General features: G+C 37.2%; 1 protein-coding gene across 1 annotated transcript in view; it reads left to right on the top strand.

The window, feature by feature from the left end:
* KIF14 (kinesin family member 14) overlaps positions 1-18,242 on the top strand; it is a 64,457-nt gene that overhangs the window by 13,157 nt on the left and 33,058 nt on the right. The window contains exons 6-16 of the mRNA XM_012459565.2: positions 537-589; positions 1,436-1,466; positions 1,870-1,977; positions 3,180-3,296; positions 4,404-4,519; positions 5,723-5,895; positions 7,326-7,473; positions 7,715-7,778; positions 9,417-9,601; positions 12,941-13,043; positions 14,467-14,627. Coding sequence (XP_012314988.2) covers positions 537-589; positions 1,436-1,466; positions 1,870-1,977; positions 3,180-3,296; positions 4,404-4,519; positions 5,723-5,895; positions 7,326-7,473; positions 7,715-7,778; positions 9,417-9,601; positions 12,941-13,043; positions 14,467-14,627 — 1,259 coding nt within the window. The remainder of the gene's footprint in view (positions 1-536; positions 590-1,435; positions 1,467-1,869; positions 1,978-3,179; positions 3,297-4,403; positions 4,520-5,722; positions 5,896-7,325; positions 7,474-7,714; positions 7,779-9,416; positions 9,602-12,940; positions 13,044-14,466; positions 14,628-18,242) is intronic.

Here is an 18,242-nt window from a genome sequence, read left to right as displayed (position 1 = left end):
AGTTCCAGACAGGCCTGGCCAACATGGTGAAACCCCGTCTCACCATGGCTACAAAAGTTTGCCAGTGTGGTGCTGCTGTCTTGTAATCTCAGCTACTCAGGAGGCTGAGTTAGGAGAATGGCTTGAATCAGGGATGTGGAGGTTGCAGTGAGCCAAGATTGCACCACTGCACTCCAGCCTGGGTGACAGAGTAAGACTCCATCTCAAAAAACAAAACAAACAAGAAAACCAGTAAGACATCTGCTCTATTAGACAATTCTAATAGCAGTCTTTTAAGAATAAAAAACTAGTGAGACATTTGATGCTACACTATGTTGTTGCATATTGTGCTACTATAAACAGTTTTTTATATCTAAGCTGTTTCCTAATGCCTTACAGATTTGTTTTTGTGAGAGCTTTTGTGTTATTTTTTTTCCCCCTGGATAAAATAAAGATAAATCTCTTACCTTAAACTCAAGATACAGAAAAAGTGAGCATTTAAAATTATATGAAATATCTGTCATACTCCTAATGATTCATGTATTTGCTTCTACTAGCTGAGAGTGAGGGAACATCCTGTTTATGGACCATATGTTGAAGCACTGTCAATGTAAGTGTTTGGCTCAGCAAGGGCAAGGAGGATAAAACGAATAGAGTGAATGTTACTCTCCCATAGTCTTTATTGTATTCCCATTGGCCTTCCTAGCTTGGAAACCCTGGGTAAGTATTTAGACTTCTACCCTTGATATTGCCCAGTTAAGTTTTCCCTCTTTCCATAGAGTGTTAGTTATTTGTTTTTACACTTGCTTGTATCTTTCACAGTACCTGTAAAGTATCTGGCATGGAGTATTCATTATACTGAGTATGAAGTAAATATTTGCTTTTTCTCCCTTTTACCCCTTCCTTTCATCATTAATTAAATCTTCCCTCTCAACCTGCTTTTTTATACCTATGACTCTAAGCTAAACAGAAGGTAGTAACAAGAGTTAAGAGTTTGATACTTACCAAGAGTCACTTACTTTCTTTTTCAACACTCCAAATTCTTTCTTAAAGGAAAGGAAAAGTGATTATTAACTCAGCTGCATTTAATACATCTGGGATTGTATTGGGACCCACATACACCCACATATAAATATGCCTATGCATATACATATGTGTTAAAGTATATCTTTTGGTATTGTGATTTAGACTTGAATATTGTGTTAAAATGCTAAGGTGCTTCATTGTGTTAAGAAAAATCATACTTTTTGTTAAGATTAAAGCATTGTTTCATTTCCTGTCCTTTAAGAATGGGAAAAATAAAAGATTCTGGGAGAATCAGCAAAATAATATTCATGAATTAGTCCGTTGTGATCTTCAGAGAGTAATTATGTAATTGAAATGTTATCATTACTTTATGGAACAAGAGTATAACCATCAGTAAAATTGATTTTGTCTTTTCACTTCTTAAAAATAGGAATGTTGTCAGTTCTTATGCTGATATCCAGGTAAGACTGATTGTATTTTGTCTTCTTTTCACTAGATAGAGCATAATCCTAAATATTCATAAGAATATTTTTTCTTAATTGTTGTTTTACAAATAAAAGATTAGTTTCCTTAATTTATCACAAACATTTGTTTGTTAAGTTTTAATCAAAATAATTGCTCTTCATATTTAAAATAAATACTGACCTTCATGTAAGCTTAGAGTTATATGCCTTTTAAAGTTATTATTTCCTGCCTCAGATTTCTACGTCAGAAAAAAAGGCAATGATAATACAAATTATTAAAAGATAAATACTCATTTAATTTTATAAATTAATTACAAATGTGTATATGTTACCTCTCTTAATTTTTATACTAATGAATTACAGTCTGCTGATCTGATCTGCCTTCCTTTTTTCTAATAAGAGTTGGCTAGAACTGGGAAATAAACAGAGAGCTACTGCTGCTACTGGTATGAATGATAAAAGTTCCCGATCTCATTCAGTTTTCACCCTGGTGATGACCCAGACCAAGGTATTTTTTTTCCACAAGCAAGATAGTAAATACATTTAAGTTTCATGTTTTTCTTATTGTCTTCTTTAAATTAAAACATAAAAGTACAGTCGTATAAATATATACACTTAATTTGATTGTAGGAAATATACCTAAGTTTGAATGACTTTTGGTCAATGACCAAATGATGTACAGCAGTATACTGTTTACCAAATTTTTAAATCAGTAATAGATGCTTGTTATCGTGATATCATTGATATGAGCATATCAACATATTATAGTATATTTTACATAATATATAGTAATTATGCAAGTATTTAGAAAAACATCAGAAAGTAAAAGACTTTTAAAAATTTAGCCACAGGTTCTACTATTCAGATAAACCCCTCTAAACATTTTGGTATATAATCTTTCAGGTTTTTTTTACCATCACAATTAAATTCACTAAAATCACACTGTTAAAATCTGTAACAATTTTATGTTATTAAAATTTTTATAAAGTAATTTTTAATAGGTGTATAATATTCCATTAGCTCTTACAGTTCCTCAAGGTTTTCTCTACTGTTGGACATTTGTATTATTTTTAAATGTTTTGCTGTTATAATGCTGGGATAAGCAACATCTTTGTGCATTAAACTTTTTCTCTATTATTATTTCCATAATATAACTGAGTGGTTACAGATTTTAATCTCTAAAGCAATTTCTTTTATTTTGGCATAATCCATCCACTGCTCAATATATTCTTTTCAGTAGACCATGTGAATATTTTTATGTTATAAATTATCACAGATTTACCAAGGGATGGTTTTAGGCCAGCTGCGGTGGCTCACTCCTGTAATCCCAGCAATTTGGAGGCCGAGGCAGGAGGATCTCTTGAGCTCAGGAGTTTAAGACCAGCCTGAGCAACATAGTGAGACCTTGTCCGTACTAAAAATAAAAAAGTTAGCAGGTGTAGCAGTGCATGCCTCTAGTCCCAGCTACTTGGGAACCTGAGGTGGGAGAATTGCTTGAACGCAGCTGATTGAGGCTGCAGTGAGCTGTGATCATGCTGCTGCACTCCAGCCTGAGTGACAGAGCGAGACCCTGTCTCAAAAAAAAAGAAGGGACGATTTTAAAAATAAATGACTGATGCGTAATCTTGTACAACTTTCCCTTTATAAAACCTCTATTGATAGCAAGTCATAGAACTTAAATTATTTTCATTTAATATCATTTTGCTGTAGACAGAGTTTGTGGAAGGGGAAGAACACGATCACAGAATAATGAGTCGAATTAACCTAATAGATCTGGCAGGCAGTGAGCGCTGCTCTGCGGCTCACACTAATGGAGATCGACTAAAGGTAAATGAGATGCTTTTCTCCTTTTGATGAAATGTATTCCTGAGGTCATTATTTTTAAGGAGAATACAAACTTAATACACTTAACCCCCCAAAATGTATCTTTATCTGCAGTTTATAGACTGCAATGCTGTGGTTGGAAAAGAGATACATACTTTTTGGTTATGACTAATTTTTAAAGAATAAATTTTTGGGCCGGGCGCGGTGGCTCAAGCCTGTAATCCCAGCACTTTGGGAGGCCGAGGCGGGTGGATCACGAGGTCAAGAGATCGAGACCATCCTGGTCAACATGGTGAAACCCCGTCTCTACTAATACAAAAAATTAGCTGGGCATGGTGGCGCGTGCCTGTAATCCCAGCTACTCAGGAGGCTGAGGCAGGAGAATTGCCTGAACCCAGGAGTCGGAGGTTGCGGTGAGCCGAGATCGCGCCATTGCACTCCAGCCTGGGTAACGAGCGAAACTCCGTCTCAAAAAAAAAAAAAAAAAAAAAAAGAATAAATTTTTGCCTAATGTGGTGGCTCATGCCTGTAAAGCTGAGGCAGGTGGATTACAAGGTCAAGAGATCGAGATTATCCTGGTCAACACAATGAAACCCTGTCCCTACTGAAAATACAAAACTTAGCTGGGCATGATAGTGCACACCTGTAATCCCAGCTATTCAGGAGGCTGAGGCAGGAGAATTGCTTGAACCTGGAAGGCAGAGGTTGCAGTGAGCCCAGATAGTGCCACTGCGCTGCAGCCTGTGACAGAGCAAGACTCCATCTCAAAAAAACAAAAACAAAAAAGGAAAGAAAATAAATTTTGAGTCATAAGAAAGTTGGTAGTTTATAGAAAAAAGTATTTATAGACAGGCGTTGTGGCATGTGTCTGTAGTCCCAGCTAATCAAGAGACTCAGGTGGGAGGATCACTTGAGCCTGGATGGTCGAGGCTCCAGTGAGCCGTGTTTATGCCACTGCACTCCAGCCTGGGCAACAGAGCGAGACCCTTATCTCAAAAAAAAAAGAAAAGAAAAAAGTATTTACTCAGACATATGAGGGGAGAAGTATGTTTTGTAAAATAAATTTCTTGTTGAGAAGTTATTTTAAGTTTCTTTTTTCCTTGTATGCAGGAAGGTGTGAGTATTAATAAGTCCTTGCTAACTTTGGGAAAAGTTATATCTGCACTCTCTGAACAAGCAAACCAAAAGAGAGTTTTTATTCCTTATCGTGAATCTGTTCTTACATGGCAAGTATCTTTCGAATTACAAAGAATTGCATAAAATATAGTGAATACTATGGGGAAAAGAATGATAGACTGACTTCATTAACTTTGGGATGGAGAAAAGTGGTAAGCATTATGAATTCTAGAGCCAAACTACCTGGATTTGAATCTCAGTTTAACATCTTAAAAGCCCTGTGACTTTGGGCAAATTACTTAATATTCTAGCCTGTTTCCTCATCTGTAAAATACGGACAAAATCAATACCTTTTAGGGGTAAGTGAGGATTAAATTATTAGTGTAAAATTCTTAGTACATAATATGTACCATATGAGTGTAAATAATTATTCTTGTAGTTAACTATTATTTGTCCCTGATGTTTGAACGTATATGGTACTACCAAACATATTGCTAGTTGTATAAAGAGAAATTGAATCATTTTGTTTGCGTAGCACACAGTGCTAATATGTGGGTGCTCAATAAATGTTTTCATTAATGAATGTAGATTTAATTTTCAGTATGTTACATTCAGATTACATCTGTATGGATTTAATATTCAGTTCTGATATTAATACACAGTTAGTATACAGGCATTAATATACAGTTATGGTAAGGACTGCATCTCTACTTGAGGGTAATCTGTCTTTATAATTGGTTTATTATTATGTGGTTGCCACCTTGAAACCTATAAGGGAAAATCTTATTTTTTTCATGTCTTACGAAAGTTAAAAATAGTGACATTCCTTCTGCACTAATACATGTTTTAAGTCTCATACTCTCTTTTTCCTCTAAAGATTTTGCATATAGTACAATATAGAATTTTTGTTTCAATGTTCATTCATCATTTTCAACATTTATTGAGCACCTGCATCAAAAGGTTGTGATAGCACTGGAAATACAAAGATGACCAAGCCACATAGTCCCTTCCCTATGTAGCTCACAGTCTTGTAAGAGGAGAGGTATCTTAAGAAATATTGGGGGGTTAACCACATTTTAAAGTCTGCACAGACTATTACCTCATGAAACAATATAAAAAGTGTAAGAGAAAAAAAGTGTTTATGAGATCTAGAAATCGTTACAAATACCAGTAAAAGTTTTAAATGGTATTTGAGTAGACTATAATAATACTGTATTATATACCCTATTAGTTTGTTTTGTGCTTTCTAGATAATTACTGTTATTAGATTGTTGTAGAAGCAAAGTCTAATTATGACTTTTTTTTTCTTGCAGGCTGTTAAAAGAAAGTCTGGGTGGAAATTCAAAAACTGCAATGATTGCTACGATTAGTCCCGCTGCCAGCAACATAGAAGAAACATTAAGCACACTTAGATATGCTAACCAAGCCCGTTTAATAGTCAACATTGCCAAAGTAAATGAAGATACGAATGCTAAGTTAATTAGAGGTGAATATTTTCTCAGAATTTAAAAAGTATTTTGCCACAGTTTAGTCTCAAATATTAGTTGTAGTCTTAAAATATGTAATTTATGAAAATCAAAGGTTTTTTTCTATACCTATTTTAATAGATTCTAGTCATTAGCCTATAGTGATGGAGTATGATAGGTAGAAGGACAGAGTGAAAGAGAATAAGTAATAAGGAGGAAAACAATCAGAAAAAAACCCCACAGAAAACAGAATATGGGTAAAGGGGAAACAGCAAGCATTAAACAATAAATGTACATACCGAGTCATAGATGTGTACAGCAAAATACCAATGAAACTATTTGTTATTTTTCTTTTATGACCTTTCTTCCATTGTCATTTTATGTACTAGCTCTGCTCATGCTTAGTTCATTGATCCAAAGGCAATTTAAGCTTGAGTTTCTAACATAGGCTGAACTTACTGATGCTAAATACTGCTTTCTCTTTATCTCTAGCTAATCATCAATTTAGAATAGATTTTAATGCCTGCAAGATTTCTTGATGTGTACAGTTCTATCTTTGCTGATATAGAACTATCATTTTTTCATGACCCTTTGTCTTCTGGCCCTTTTTAGCAGCAGAAGGTGATAGACATTTCAGATGTGTGAGCCAGGGAAGAATCTGTTTTCTCTGTTCTGATCCATCCTTTCACTTTTGGATCCCTTCTATTTCACGAGTGGGACTGTTTTCATTAAAAATAAGTATTCCAGGCTGGGCATAGTGGCTCATGCCTGTAATCCCAGCACTTTGGGAGGCCAAGGCAGGCGGGTTACTTGAGGTCAGGAGTTTGAGAGCAGCCTGGCCAACATGGTGAAACCCCATCTCTACTAAAAATACAAAAATTATCTGGGCATGCTGGTGGGTGCTTGTAATCCCAGCTGCTCAGGAGGCTGAGGCAGGAGAATTGCTTGAGCCCGGGAGGTGGAGGTTGGTTGTAGTGAGCTGAGATTGCACCACTACACTCTGCCTGGGGTGACAGTGAGACTCTGTCTCAAAAATAAAGTAAAATAAAATAAAATAAGTATTCTGAATTCTAGCTTGAAAAATCTTTGATCTTGGCTGCTCTGCCTAGCGAGTAGGCATTCTTTTATTCCTTTACTTTTTAAATAAACTTACTTTCACTTTAACAATTCCCCCTTTGCCTCTCAAAAGTGTCCCACTTTGGTCAATATATTATATAGCTTTTCTACTTATGAACAGGGAAAGATCATTAATATGGGAGCATATTTCATATTAAGACTAAGTAAAGATTTATGGGCTATAAAAGTAAAGCTGATTTTTCCAATATTCTGTTTTATTTAGTGATACTGTATTAAAAACCTCAAATGAAATAGAAGATTGTAGGATTGTGCTTACTTTGGAAATCATTATATATTAAATGTAATTTTCATGCATCTTTGTATAAATCTTCAGAATTGAAGGCAGAAATTGAAAAGCTAAAAGCCGCTCAGAGAAACAATCGGAATATTGACCCCGAACGATACAGGCTCTGTCGGCAGGAAATAACATCCTTAAGAATGAAACTGCATCAGCAGGAGAGAGACATGGCAGAAATGCAGAGGTAGAATATAGTCAGTCCTTTAAATGTTAAGTGTGTTGCTCTGGAATCATAGGACTGGTAGGGACCCCAAGAGGATACTGAGTGTTTTTCCCTACCTTCCTTATGAATAGAGCAGCCCAGTCCCAGACTATCATATTTTAAATATTACTGGGTAGTTCCCTAATTTTCACTGATTGTCTCTTGACTCTCAATCTTATATATCTGGATGTTTTTAACTCTTATTTTCTTTGTCTTTGGAAAGAGTATGGAAAGAAAAGTTTGAACAAGCTGAGAAAAGAAAACTTCAAGAAACAAAAGAGTTACAGGTATCATTTCAACTTTCTCAACTGATTTGAAAATAAAAGAAATATTCCAAGAAATAAATATTGCCAATATGCCAATGCATGTAAATTTAATGTTTCAAATACTTACTGTATACTGCCTCTGTACAAAGCAATACCATAAGGAAAATTAATATAAGAAATGTTAAGATCAAGATTGATTGCTTAGAGCTAGCCCATAAGCTAGTTGAAAAGTTAAGAGTATGAATAAACCATCTTGTTATATTTACTTTGGTTTCACAGATACATATTAAATGTCTATGCCATGCCAGGAACAGGGGAAGCCAAGGTGATTAAATACAGTTTCATCCCTCAGAGAGCTTGTGATCCAGAGAGAGATTTACAAAATGTAAATAGAAGACTAAAATGCAACATGATTTCATTAGATTAAGCCATAAGCAATTCCATTTTTGTAGGTAAAGAATGGTTGAACACTGGCAGTTTCATATGGTTGAAACTTATGTAATGAAAAGTATTTCAAGTGATTGGCAGTGGGACAGTACTATAAGAATTCAGGAGAAGGAAGGAAAATTCCTTGGGCATGGCCAGTCCAACCTCATAGAAGAGGTGGCATTTGAGATGGGCTTTGAAGTTTGCATAAGATTTTAATAGGAAGAGAAAAGGAAGAGAACATTCTCTGGAGAGGAAATTTTGTGAAAGTAAAGGTAGAAAAGTTTGAGGTGTCTTTAGAAAGGGTGTGTAGATCATTTTTATTGGAAGTAGTTTATATTAGATCATAAGGAGATAAAATTGGAAAGATACGTTATGATTAGTTTATGAAGGACTTGATTTCCAGGCCAAGGAAATCAAGTTTTATCCTGTCGGAAGTGAGAAGCTGTTGAAAGTGACCAGGGAATTTACATTTTGAGGGTACCCTTTCAAGAGAATTAATCTGGCTTAGGATATGAGATGGCTTGATAACAGAAGGTGTTGACAGTGATCAGGAGACTGCTTCAGTAGTTTTGGTGTGAGTTGACAGGGGCCTGACTAAGGTGACGGCAATGAAGATGCAACGAAAGAAACTGATCTATTCTAAAGATGGCCAGTCAGTAAGAATAGACAGAATTTAGTGATGATAGATTGATATATGAGTAGACTGAGGATGGTGAAGGACAAAGAAGGTAACAGTTACAGGGAGGTCACAAAGGAGAGATTCTAAGGAAGGAGGAGAGAGTCTAAAAAATGTTTATGGCCGGGTGTGGTGGCTCACGCTTGTACTCCCAACACTTGGGGAGGCCGAGTCGGGTGATCACCTGAGGTCAGGAGTTTGAGACCAGCCTGGCCAACGTGACACAACCCTGTCTCTACTAAAAATACAAAAATTAGCCGGGTGCAGTGGCACGTGCCTGTAGTCCCAGCTACTTGGGAGGCTGAAGCAAGAGGATCCCTTGAACCTGGGAGGCAGAAGTTGCAGTGAGCTAAGATTGTACCACTGCACTCCAGCCTGGACGACAGGATGAGACTCCGTCTCAAAAAAAAAAAAAAAAAAAAAAACGTAAAAATCTAGTTTATTGAGACTTCTTATAGAATTGTTCTAATGTTTAATATAGACTATTTGTTTTAGGTAAATTTAACAATTTCATACTGTGATTAAGATTAATTTCTTTTTCTGACTTCTACCAGAAAGCAGGAATTACATTTCAAATGGACAATCATTTACCAAACCTTGTTAATCTGAATGAAGATCCACAACTATCAGAGATGCTGCTATATATGATAAAAGAAGGAACAACTACAGTCGGAAAGTATAAACCAGACTCAAGCCATGATATTCAGTTATCTGGGGTGCTGATTGCTGATGATCATTGGTATGTTAATCCTCTAAAAAAAAAAAGGCATCTGTTCTATATCTTGATAACATGTGGTTTCCTTCATGGCATATTCATTGATGCTGACCGTTTGGTATAATTCTTCAAGCTTGTTGTTTGGCCAGGAAAAACATACATTCTGAATGATTTGTAAGGATGATAAGGTCAGTTACTCTTAATATAAAGTGCATTGTAATGCTCTCTCTGTTTTTGTTTTGGCGTACTTGATTGGTTGATTGAAGAATAATATCTTTTTTGCAGTTATAATGATGCACATGAAAGTAGACCATCTATCTTACATAGCAGAATTTTTGGTTAGATTGACCAATTTAAAAATGTTTTATGTTAATTTTGTTCATATGAATGGAATGATACTTGTATATGTTGTTGGAATGATAATGTATGTAAACTTTTGTGACTCCGCATTGTGTTTCTGAGATTTATGTACATTGGTCCTGTTTTATTTTCACTGCTATGAAGTATTCCATTGTATGAATTTATCTCTTATAAAATTTAGGAAGCACTTTTTAAGAATAAAGATAATAGGTTGTAGAATATGTACATATTCAACTTTAGTAGATAATTTCAAATTATTTTCCAAAATGATTACCAATTTTTATTCCCATTGGCATTGTGTTCATTTATTTTCCACATGAATAGCCGTTTCTCCCAGTACTGTATATTAAATAGTTTATTGCTTCTTTTGGAATCTATAGTACTCCTACAAAAATTTCTAAAAATATGGGAATCTGTTTCTTCCTACTAATACCCGACAGTCTTACTTACTTGAGCTTTGTAAAGAATCAATCTTTCTTTCGTTCTTTTCTTTTTTGATGGAGTTTTGGTTTGTTCAGGCTGGAGTGCAATGGCACCATCTCAGCTCACTGCAACCTCTGCCTCCTGGGTTCAAGCAATTCTCCTGCCTGCCTCAGCCTCCCGAGTAGCTAGGATTATAGGCACCCACTACCACACCTGGGAAATTTTTGTATTTTTAGTAGAGATGGGGTTTCACCATATTGGCCAGGCTGGTCTCAAACTCCTGACCTCAGGTGATCTGCCCATCTCAGCCTCCCAAAGTGCTGGGATTACAGGTATGAGCTACCGCACTTGGCCTGTAATGAATCTTTATATCCTTTTTTTTTTTTTTTGAGATGCAGCCTCATTCTGTCACCCAGGCTGGAGTGCAGTGATATGATCTTGGCTCACTGTACCCTCCAGCCCTGGGTTCAAGCGATTCTCGTGCCTTAGACTTCCTAGTAGCTGGGATTATAGGTGCATGCCACCATGCCCAACTGATTTTTGTATTTTTAGTAGCAACAGTTTTGCCATGTTGGTCAGCCTGGTCTTGAACTCCTGACCTCAGGTGATTCACCCACCTTGGCCTCCCAAAGTTCTGGGATTATAGGTGTGAGCCACTGCACCTGGCCATGAATCTTTATATCTGGCAGGGCATATCCTCATTTTCTTTAGGTTCTTTTGTTTTTCTATTAATTATGTTATTTAACAAATAAATACAGTATTATTAACATCTGTGGCAAAGATACAGAACATGCTCCCAAAGAGTTAAGAGTCCACTAAGGAACTTGGAAGCCCCCTGCTTGCCTCTAACTCTCTACTTTCATTTTTATTCCGTTCGTCAGTTTATCTCATTCAGTAGACCATGAACTTCATGAGAGCTGGTTTCGTGTCTGTCTTCATTGCTGACACGTAACTGGCTCTTGGAGGCCTAATGAATGAAAGAACTCCATGGCTGAAGCTGGTCATGTGAAAGGGAAAAAAAGAACTTCAGTGTCCATTAATGCATATTAAGTGTTAGATGAGTACTGCATACTTACTACTTAAAAGTAAAGAGAAGGCAGAATTGACTTCTAACTTAAGCCCTAAAGAATAGCTTCTTGGAGGACTCTAAGTTGCACCTTCAAGAATGGTTGCAATAAGGGAGAGGATGTGACTTTTCGCAACCTCTGGAAGGAATGACTCAAATAAAGGAAAGCTGGCATTAAGGCAAATTCAGAGTATTCATATGGTTGGTTGAGTGTGAAATGGAGTTCTTATGGGAAAATAGTGGCAGATGAGGGAGGTTGGTGGTTGAAGCCAGATTGTGGGGAGTCCAGAATGGTAGGCCATGGAATTTTGAGAGCAGAGTAGACAGAATTAGGAAAGGAAGGGGATCAGAACAAGCACACATGGTGTAAACCTTCACCTGGATAAGACACTAGACTGGTGGGAGGGATGTAGTGCCTAAGGATGAACTGTTTTTTTCTATATACTTTTCTCTAGATGCTTTAATTGAACTATTATTCTCCAATTACAGATCTTGGAGCCTAATCAACAGCTAAAAAGGTCTTTGGTTAGGACTCAGCTTTTGTCACAGTTTTCCTTTTCTTTCTATCCAGTTAATCCAAAGATGAATTGGACTTTGGAGTTTATTTCCTATTCTCTGAATAAACAGACTCAAAGAAATATATAGCACTTATAGCTGATTTTCCACAGTATCACCTTATCATCCAGTTAATTAGGTGACTTGAGTATGTTTTCATCTCCGTGCTTTTCTTCCTCTGTAGTACCCCACTTTTTTCAAGAGGGGAACATATTTGTTCTTTCTGTTTTTAAAGCTCATATGTAAAACCATCAGCTTAGAAAATTAAAAAGCACTTAAAACTGTTTTATGTTTTATTCAAAAGAAATCATTGTCAATGTGTTAATGTTTTTTCCTTGAGGTTTTTTTTTTTTTAAATTTTGGGGGGAAGTTTTTTGTTTGTTTTTCAAAGAAGTTGTAATGAAAATACACCCAATGAAAAATGTTTCCACAACTGGTGGATCGGATTGCTAGAGGCCAGGCTTTTTACACCAAACTTCAAAATCTAGTTGGAGGCTGGGTGCAGTGGCTCATGCCTGTAATCCCAGCACTTTGGGAGGCTGAGGAAGGTGGATCACTTCAGGCCAGAAGTTCGAGACCAGCCTGGCCAACATGACAAAACCCCGTCTCTACTAAAATACAAACATTAGCTGGGCATAGTGGTGGGTGCCTGTAATTCCAGTTACTCTGGATGCTGAGGTGGGAGAATTGTTTGAACCTAGGAGGCAGAGGTTGCAGTGAGCTGAGATTGCACCACTACACTCCAGCCAAGGCAATAGAGCAAGACTCCGTCTGTCTCAAAACAACAACAATAACAAAAAATCTAGTTGGAGAAAAATAAAATAATCTTAAGTTATTGTTACATATTGGTATGAACCTTAACACCAAAGGAATAGCTCAAGAAGAATTATTCCATATTGCCTTTTTCTTATGTTTTAGTGTGTTCTATAATTGTAACAATGTGTTTCTTATTTTAACAGTACTATCAAAAATTTTGGTGGAACAGTGAGTATTATCCCAGTTGGGGAAGCAAAGACATACATAAATGGAAAACATATTTTGGAACTCACAGTATTACATCATGTAAGTGGATGGGTGCTACAATATAAGAAGCTGTTTGACTTTAGACAAGCCATTTAATTTCTTTGAGTTGTAGTTTTCTCTATAAGGTAAGGGTGTTGAAGTAGATTAAGGACTTTTTTGTTTCAAAAATTAATTTTCCTATTAATTGCTTTCTTTTGTGCAAAGACAGAAGTTACATTTATATGAATCAGAACCTGAAGAGCTGACCACTAACAGTATCATTATGTGTCCTATAAAGAACTAGGCTTTAGAATCAGACTAGATAGGGTTGAAACCCTGGCTTTGCCATTGCTATGTGACTTTTGGCAATTTATTTAACTAGGTGATTAAACAATATCACCCAAGTCAGGACACTTTTGAGATCATTATTAATCATTACATCAGGAGAACAAATGTCAGCAGTATATTGCAGGCGAACCCAGACACATTGTGATTTTATATATCCTGCCTTTCAGGGATAGCGAAGGATCAGCAGAAATAATAATTTGTGTGTATAGTTCTTAGAACAGTATCTGCAAATATTAAGCTCTCAAAGAATATCCGTTGTTATTAAGCTTTGTGCTCTTTAGTTTCCTCATTCCTAAAATGGGCGTGCTTATATGTATCTCACTGAGTTGTCGTGAGTCGTAAATGTGATAACCTGCAGTCACGCACCTCAGGATGATGCTTTGGGTAGTGAGGGACCACATATACAACAGTGGTCCAATAACACTGTAACACTGTATTTTTACTCTATTTTTTTCTGTTTAGATATACGAATATTTACCATTGTGTTATAGATGCCTACACTCTCCAGTACAGTAACATGCTGTACAGGTTTGTAACTAGGAGCAATAGGCTATACCATATAGTCTAGATGTGTAGTAGGCTATACCATCTAGGATTGTGTAAGTACATTCCATGATGTTCACACAACTATGAAATCATCTAACAGTGCATTTCTCAGAACATATCCCTGTTGTTAGGAGACATACGACTGTATATGTAATGTGCTTAATGCAGTGTTTGGTATATACAGAGTAATAAATGTCGGGAGGCTGAGGTGGGTGGCTCACTAGGTCAAGAGTTTGAGAACAGCCTAGCCAACATGGTGAGACTCCATCTCTACTAAAAATGCAGAAATTAGCTGGGCATGGTATCATGCACCTGTAATCCCAGCTACTCAGGAGGCTGAGGCAGGAGAATTGCTTGAACCTGGGAAGCCGAGGTTGCAATGAGCTGAAACTGCCATTGCGCTCCAGCCTGGGTGACATAGCAAGACTCTGTCCCGAAACAACAACAAAAAGTAATAAATGTTAGTTGCTGTGATGTTTATGTTTATCATTAACACTAGACTATATTGAATTGTTGGGCATAATGAATTTTCTCGTGTAATTTTTGGTTGAGACTCACCTCAAGTAGTTAATTCTTTTGTGTGCTTTAGGGTGATCGAGTGATTCTTGGTGGAGATCATTATTTTAGATTTAATCATCCAGTAGAAGTCCAGAAAGGAAGAAGGCCATCCGGAAGAGACACTTTTATAAGTGAGGGTTCAAAAGACTTCGAATTTGCAAAAAATGAGTTGCTTATGGCACAGAGATCACAGTAAGTATTGCTGTTAATATGAAATAGTAAATAGTAAGTGTATGAGAGAGAACTACAACAGAGTTCATCACATTGTGCCAATCTCTAGTAATTAAATCTTTGGGTGCTGGTTTCTAGTGATATTATTTTTTTCTCTTGGTACATTCATTAGTTCAGTAAATATTTATTGAGCATCTATTATGTGTCTCACTGTACCAAATGCTGGGGATATAAAGAGTAAGGGTTGAAATTTAGCTCATGTCCTGGAGGAATTCATCATCTCAAGGGGCTGACAGTTTTAACAGTGCTATGATACCGTGCTCTCAAAGAGTCCTGCACTGTGTGGTATGGAAGCTCATGGGGTGACACCTGGCCCTGACCAGTTATCAGCAAAGGTTTCTGGAAGGTGAGAAGATGTTCTGTAAAGGAGAATCCCAATAGACAATTCGAATTTAGCCAGAGAAAGACTGGGAGCGTGTACTTTTGTTTTCTTTTCTTCTTGTGCCCCAGTTTTAGTTCATGCAGTATTGTAGGATTTCTGGCATAAGCACTATCCTTGTAAGCTAACTGGTAAAGTATATACAAATAAACTGCTAAAGAGTTTGGACTTTCTCTTAAAGGACAAGGGAAACGTTAAAGAATTTTGAGCAGATGTGAGACACTCATAATCAAAATCACATATTTAGAGAGATCACCAACACTGAAATGTGGAGAGTGGACATGGAATGTGACCACTGAAGCACAGCATCACATAGAGACAGTTAAGCCCCCGGTCATCTGTGGGCCTACCTGACCACCATCAAGCCTTACCACAAGAGCTTAGAGAAGTGGAGTTTTCTTTAAACTTCCCTAGGAAGGAGATGTCTTGGCCATTTTGGACATGTCTTGGCCATTTTGGACATCTCCTTCCCTAGCTGACTAAACAGCGGCGCTTTCCCAGCACTGGTGCTGTGCCACAGCCGAGGCGCCCTCCAGCAGTCCTTATGTGGGCATGACAGAGAACTTAGAGCAGCTTGCTTTAGGATCACTTTGTTCACAATGTCACCTCAGTTCCATGCTTCATAACCCAGTAATCATCAGTAAAATTAAAGGTTATATTGAGTATATATCTTTATGATTATAAGTGAGTAACTTTAAGATTTTATATGATTATATAAAGGAATAACTATGTGCCTATATTTCTAATTATTTTCTAAATCAATATTTACATGGGAACAGGCTCAGGCTTCAGACCCTTGCCATGGCACTTGCGGGGTTTCCCCCCCACATCATGATATATAAAGAATTCTTGGAGAGAGATCCAAGATGGCTGATGATTAGCAGCTCGGGCACGTACCTCCCAGTGAAAGCGCAAAGAACGAGAGGACGCCACACTTTCAGACGAATATTAGTTGCTCACGGACCAGGAGATTCCCAGTGGAGGAGCTCCACGGGTCGCCAGGGCGACTCTTGTGGCCGGCGTGGCGGTTTTGCTGGTGCCTTAGCACGCCAGTTCTTGGTGCAGAGTCCGGAGATTCCCGGGCAGAAAAGCACCATCAATCTTAACACCGCTGTTTTGGCCGGCTCAGTGGATTGCTCAGATTTCGGCACAGGGAATCAACAAGTTGGACGTCAGAGACCCAGTTAGAAAGTCGGTAATTATAAAGACGACAGACGGACAAATATATAATGAAGGGAAGAAACCAGCGTAAAAAGGTAGAGAATACGCAAAACCAGAATGCCTCTCCCTCTACAGGGGATTGCAATTCCTCATCAGTAACGGAACAAGGCTTAATAGATTACACGTGTGTTCCAATAACAGAAGCAGGCTTCAAAACGTGGGTGATAAGAAACTTCTGTGAATTAAAAGAACTTGTTCTAACCCAATGCAAAGAAACTAAGAACCTTGAAAAAAGGTTTGACGAAATGTTAACGAGAATGGACAATTTAGAGAAGAATATAAGTGAATTGATGGAGCTGAAAAACACAACACGAGAACTTCGCGAAGCATGCACAAGTTTAAACAGTCGAATTGATCAAGCAGAAGGAAGGATATCAGAAGTCGAGGACCAGCTCAGTGAAATGAAACGAGAAGACAAGAATGCAGAAAAAAGGATGAAAAGGAATGAGCAAAGTCTCCAGGAAATATGGGACTATGTGAAAAGACCTAATTTACGTTTGATAGGTGTACCTGAATGTGATGAAGAGAATGAATCCAAGTTGGAAAATACTCTTCAGGATATCATTCAGGAAAATTTTCCCAACCTGGCAAGGCAGGGTAATATTCAACTCCAGGTAATACAGAGAACACCACAAAGATATTCTTCAAGAAGACCAACCCCAAGGCACATAATCGCCAGATTTATTAGGGTTGAAATGAAGGAGAAAATACTAAGGGCAGCCAGAGAGAAAGGTCAGGTTACCCATAAAGGGAAACCTATCAGACTTACAGCAGATCTCTCAGCAGAAACCCTGCAAGCCAGAAGAGAGTGGGGACCAATATTTAACATCCTTAAAGAAAAGAACTTTCAACCCAGAATTTCCTATCCAGCCAAACTAAGCTTTATGAACGAAGGAAAAATTAAATCTTTTGCGAACAAACAAGTACTTAGAGAGTTCACCACCACCAGGCCTGCTTTACAAGAGCTTCTGAAAGAAGCACTATACATATAAAGGAACAACCAATATCAGCCTTTCCAAAAATATATCAAAAAGCAAAGAACTTTAACACAATAAAAAATTTACATCAACTAATGGGCAAAACAGCCAGCTAGCATCAAACGCCGGTATTAAACTTATATATATTTTAATTGGATAAAAAGCCAAAACCCATCGGTATGCTGCATCCGGGCCCATCTTACATGCAACAATACATAAAGACTCAGAGAGAAGGAGGAAGATTTACCAATCAAACAGAGAGTAAAAATAAACTAATAAACAAAAAGCAGGAGATGCAATTCTCGCCTCTGATAAAGTAGACTTTAAAGCAACAAAGATCAAAAGAGGCGAGGAATGACATTACATAATGGCAAAAGGATCAATGCAACAAGAAGAGCTAACGATTCTATAGATCAACGAGACAGAAAATTAACAAGGACATCCAGGACTTGAACTCAGACCTAGAACAACTAAACTTAATAAACATTTATAGAACTCTCCACTTCAAATACACAAAACATACATTACCACCTCACACCTATTCCAAAGGGGACTATATAATTGGAAGTAAATCACTCCTCAGTAATCGCATAGCATTTCATAGGTTTAAATGAAATATTGGTTGGCTGTTTGTTTGTTATCTTCTTCCGTTATTCCTTCCTGACTACATCATTAAGTATAATTATCAGTATAAAAGAGGTTTTCAATACCCATTACTAAATTGCATTCTAGCCTGGGCAAGAAAGCAATACTCCCATTCTCTCTCCCTCTTTCTTTTCCTTCTCCCTCCTCCCCATTCTCTCTCTCTCTTTCTCTTCCTTTTTCCTCCTTCCTATTCTCTCTCTCTCTTTCTCTTAAAAAAAAAAAAAATCATTTCATTAGTTGCTAAGTTATTCTTGCTATGTTTCTTTTGGGGGGGAAAGACTAAATCTATATATTCATATTTCCCCTCCTTTATTACATAAAAAGCACCATAACATATGCTCTGCTCTGTGACTT

This window comes from Aotus nancymaae, unplaced genomic scaffold (genome assembly GCF_030222135.1).
Source record: "Aotus nancymaae isolate 86718 unplaced genomic scaffold, 86718_ANA_hifiasm-v0.15.2.pri h1tg000039l, whole genome shotgun sequence".
Taxonomy (NCBI): Eukaryota; Metazoa; Chordata; class Mammalia; order Primates; family Aotidae; genus Aotus; species Aotus nancymaae.
Note: the sequence above shows the minus strand (reverse complement) of the source record. Positions and strands in the feature narration are given on the sequence as shown.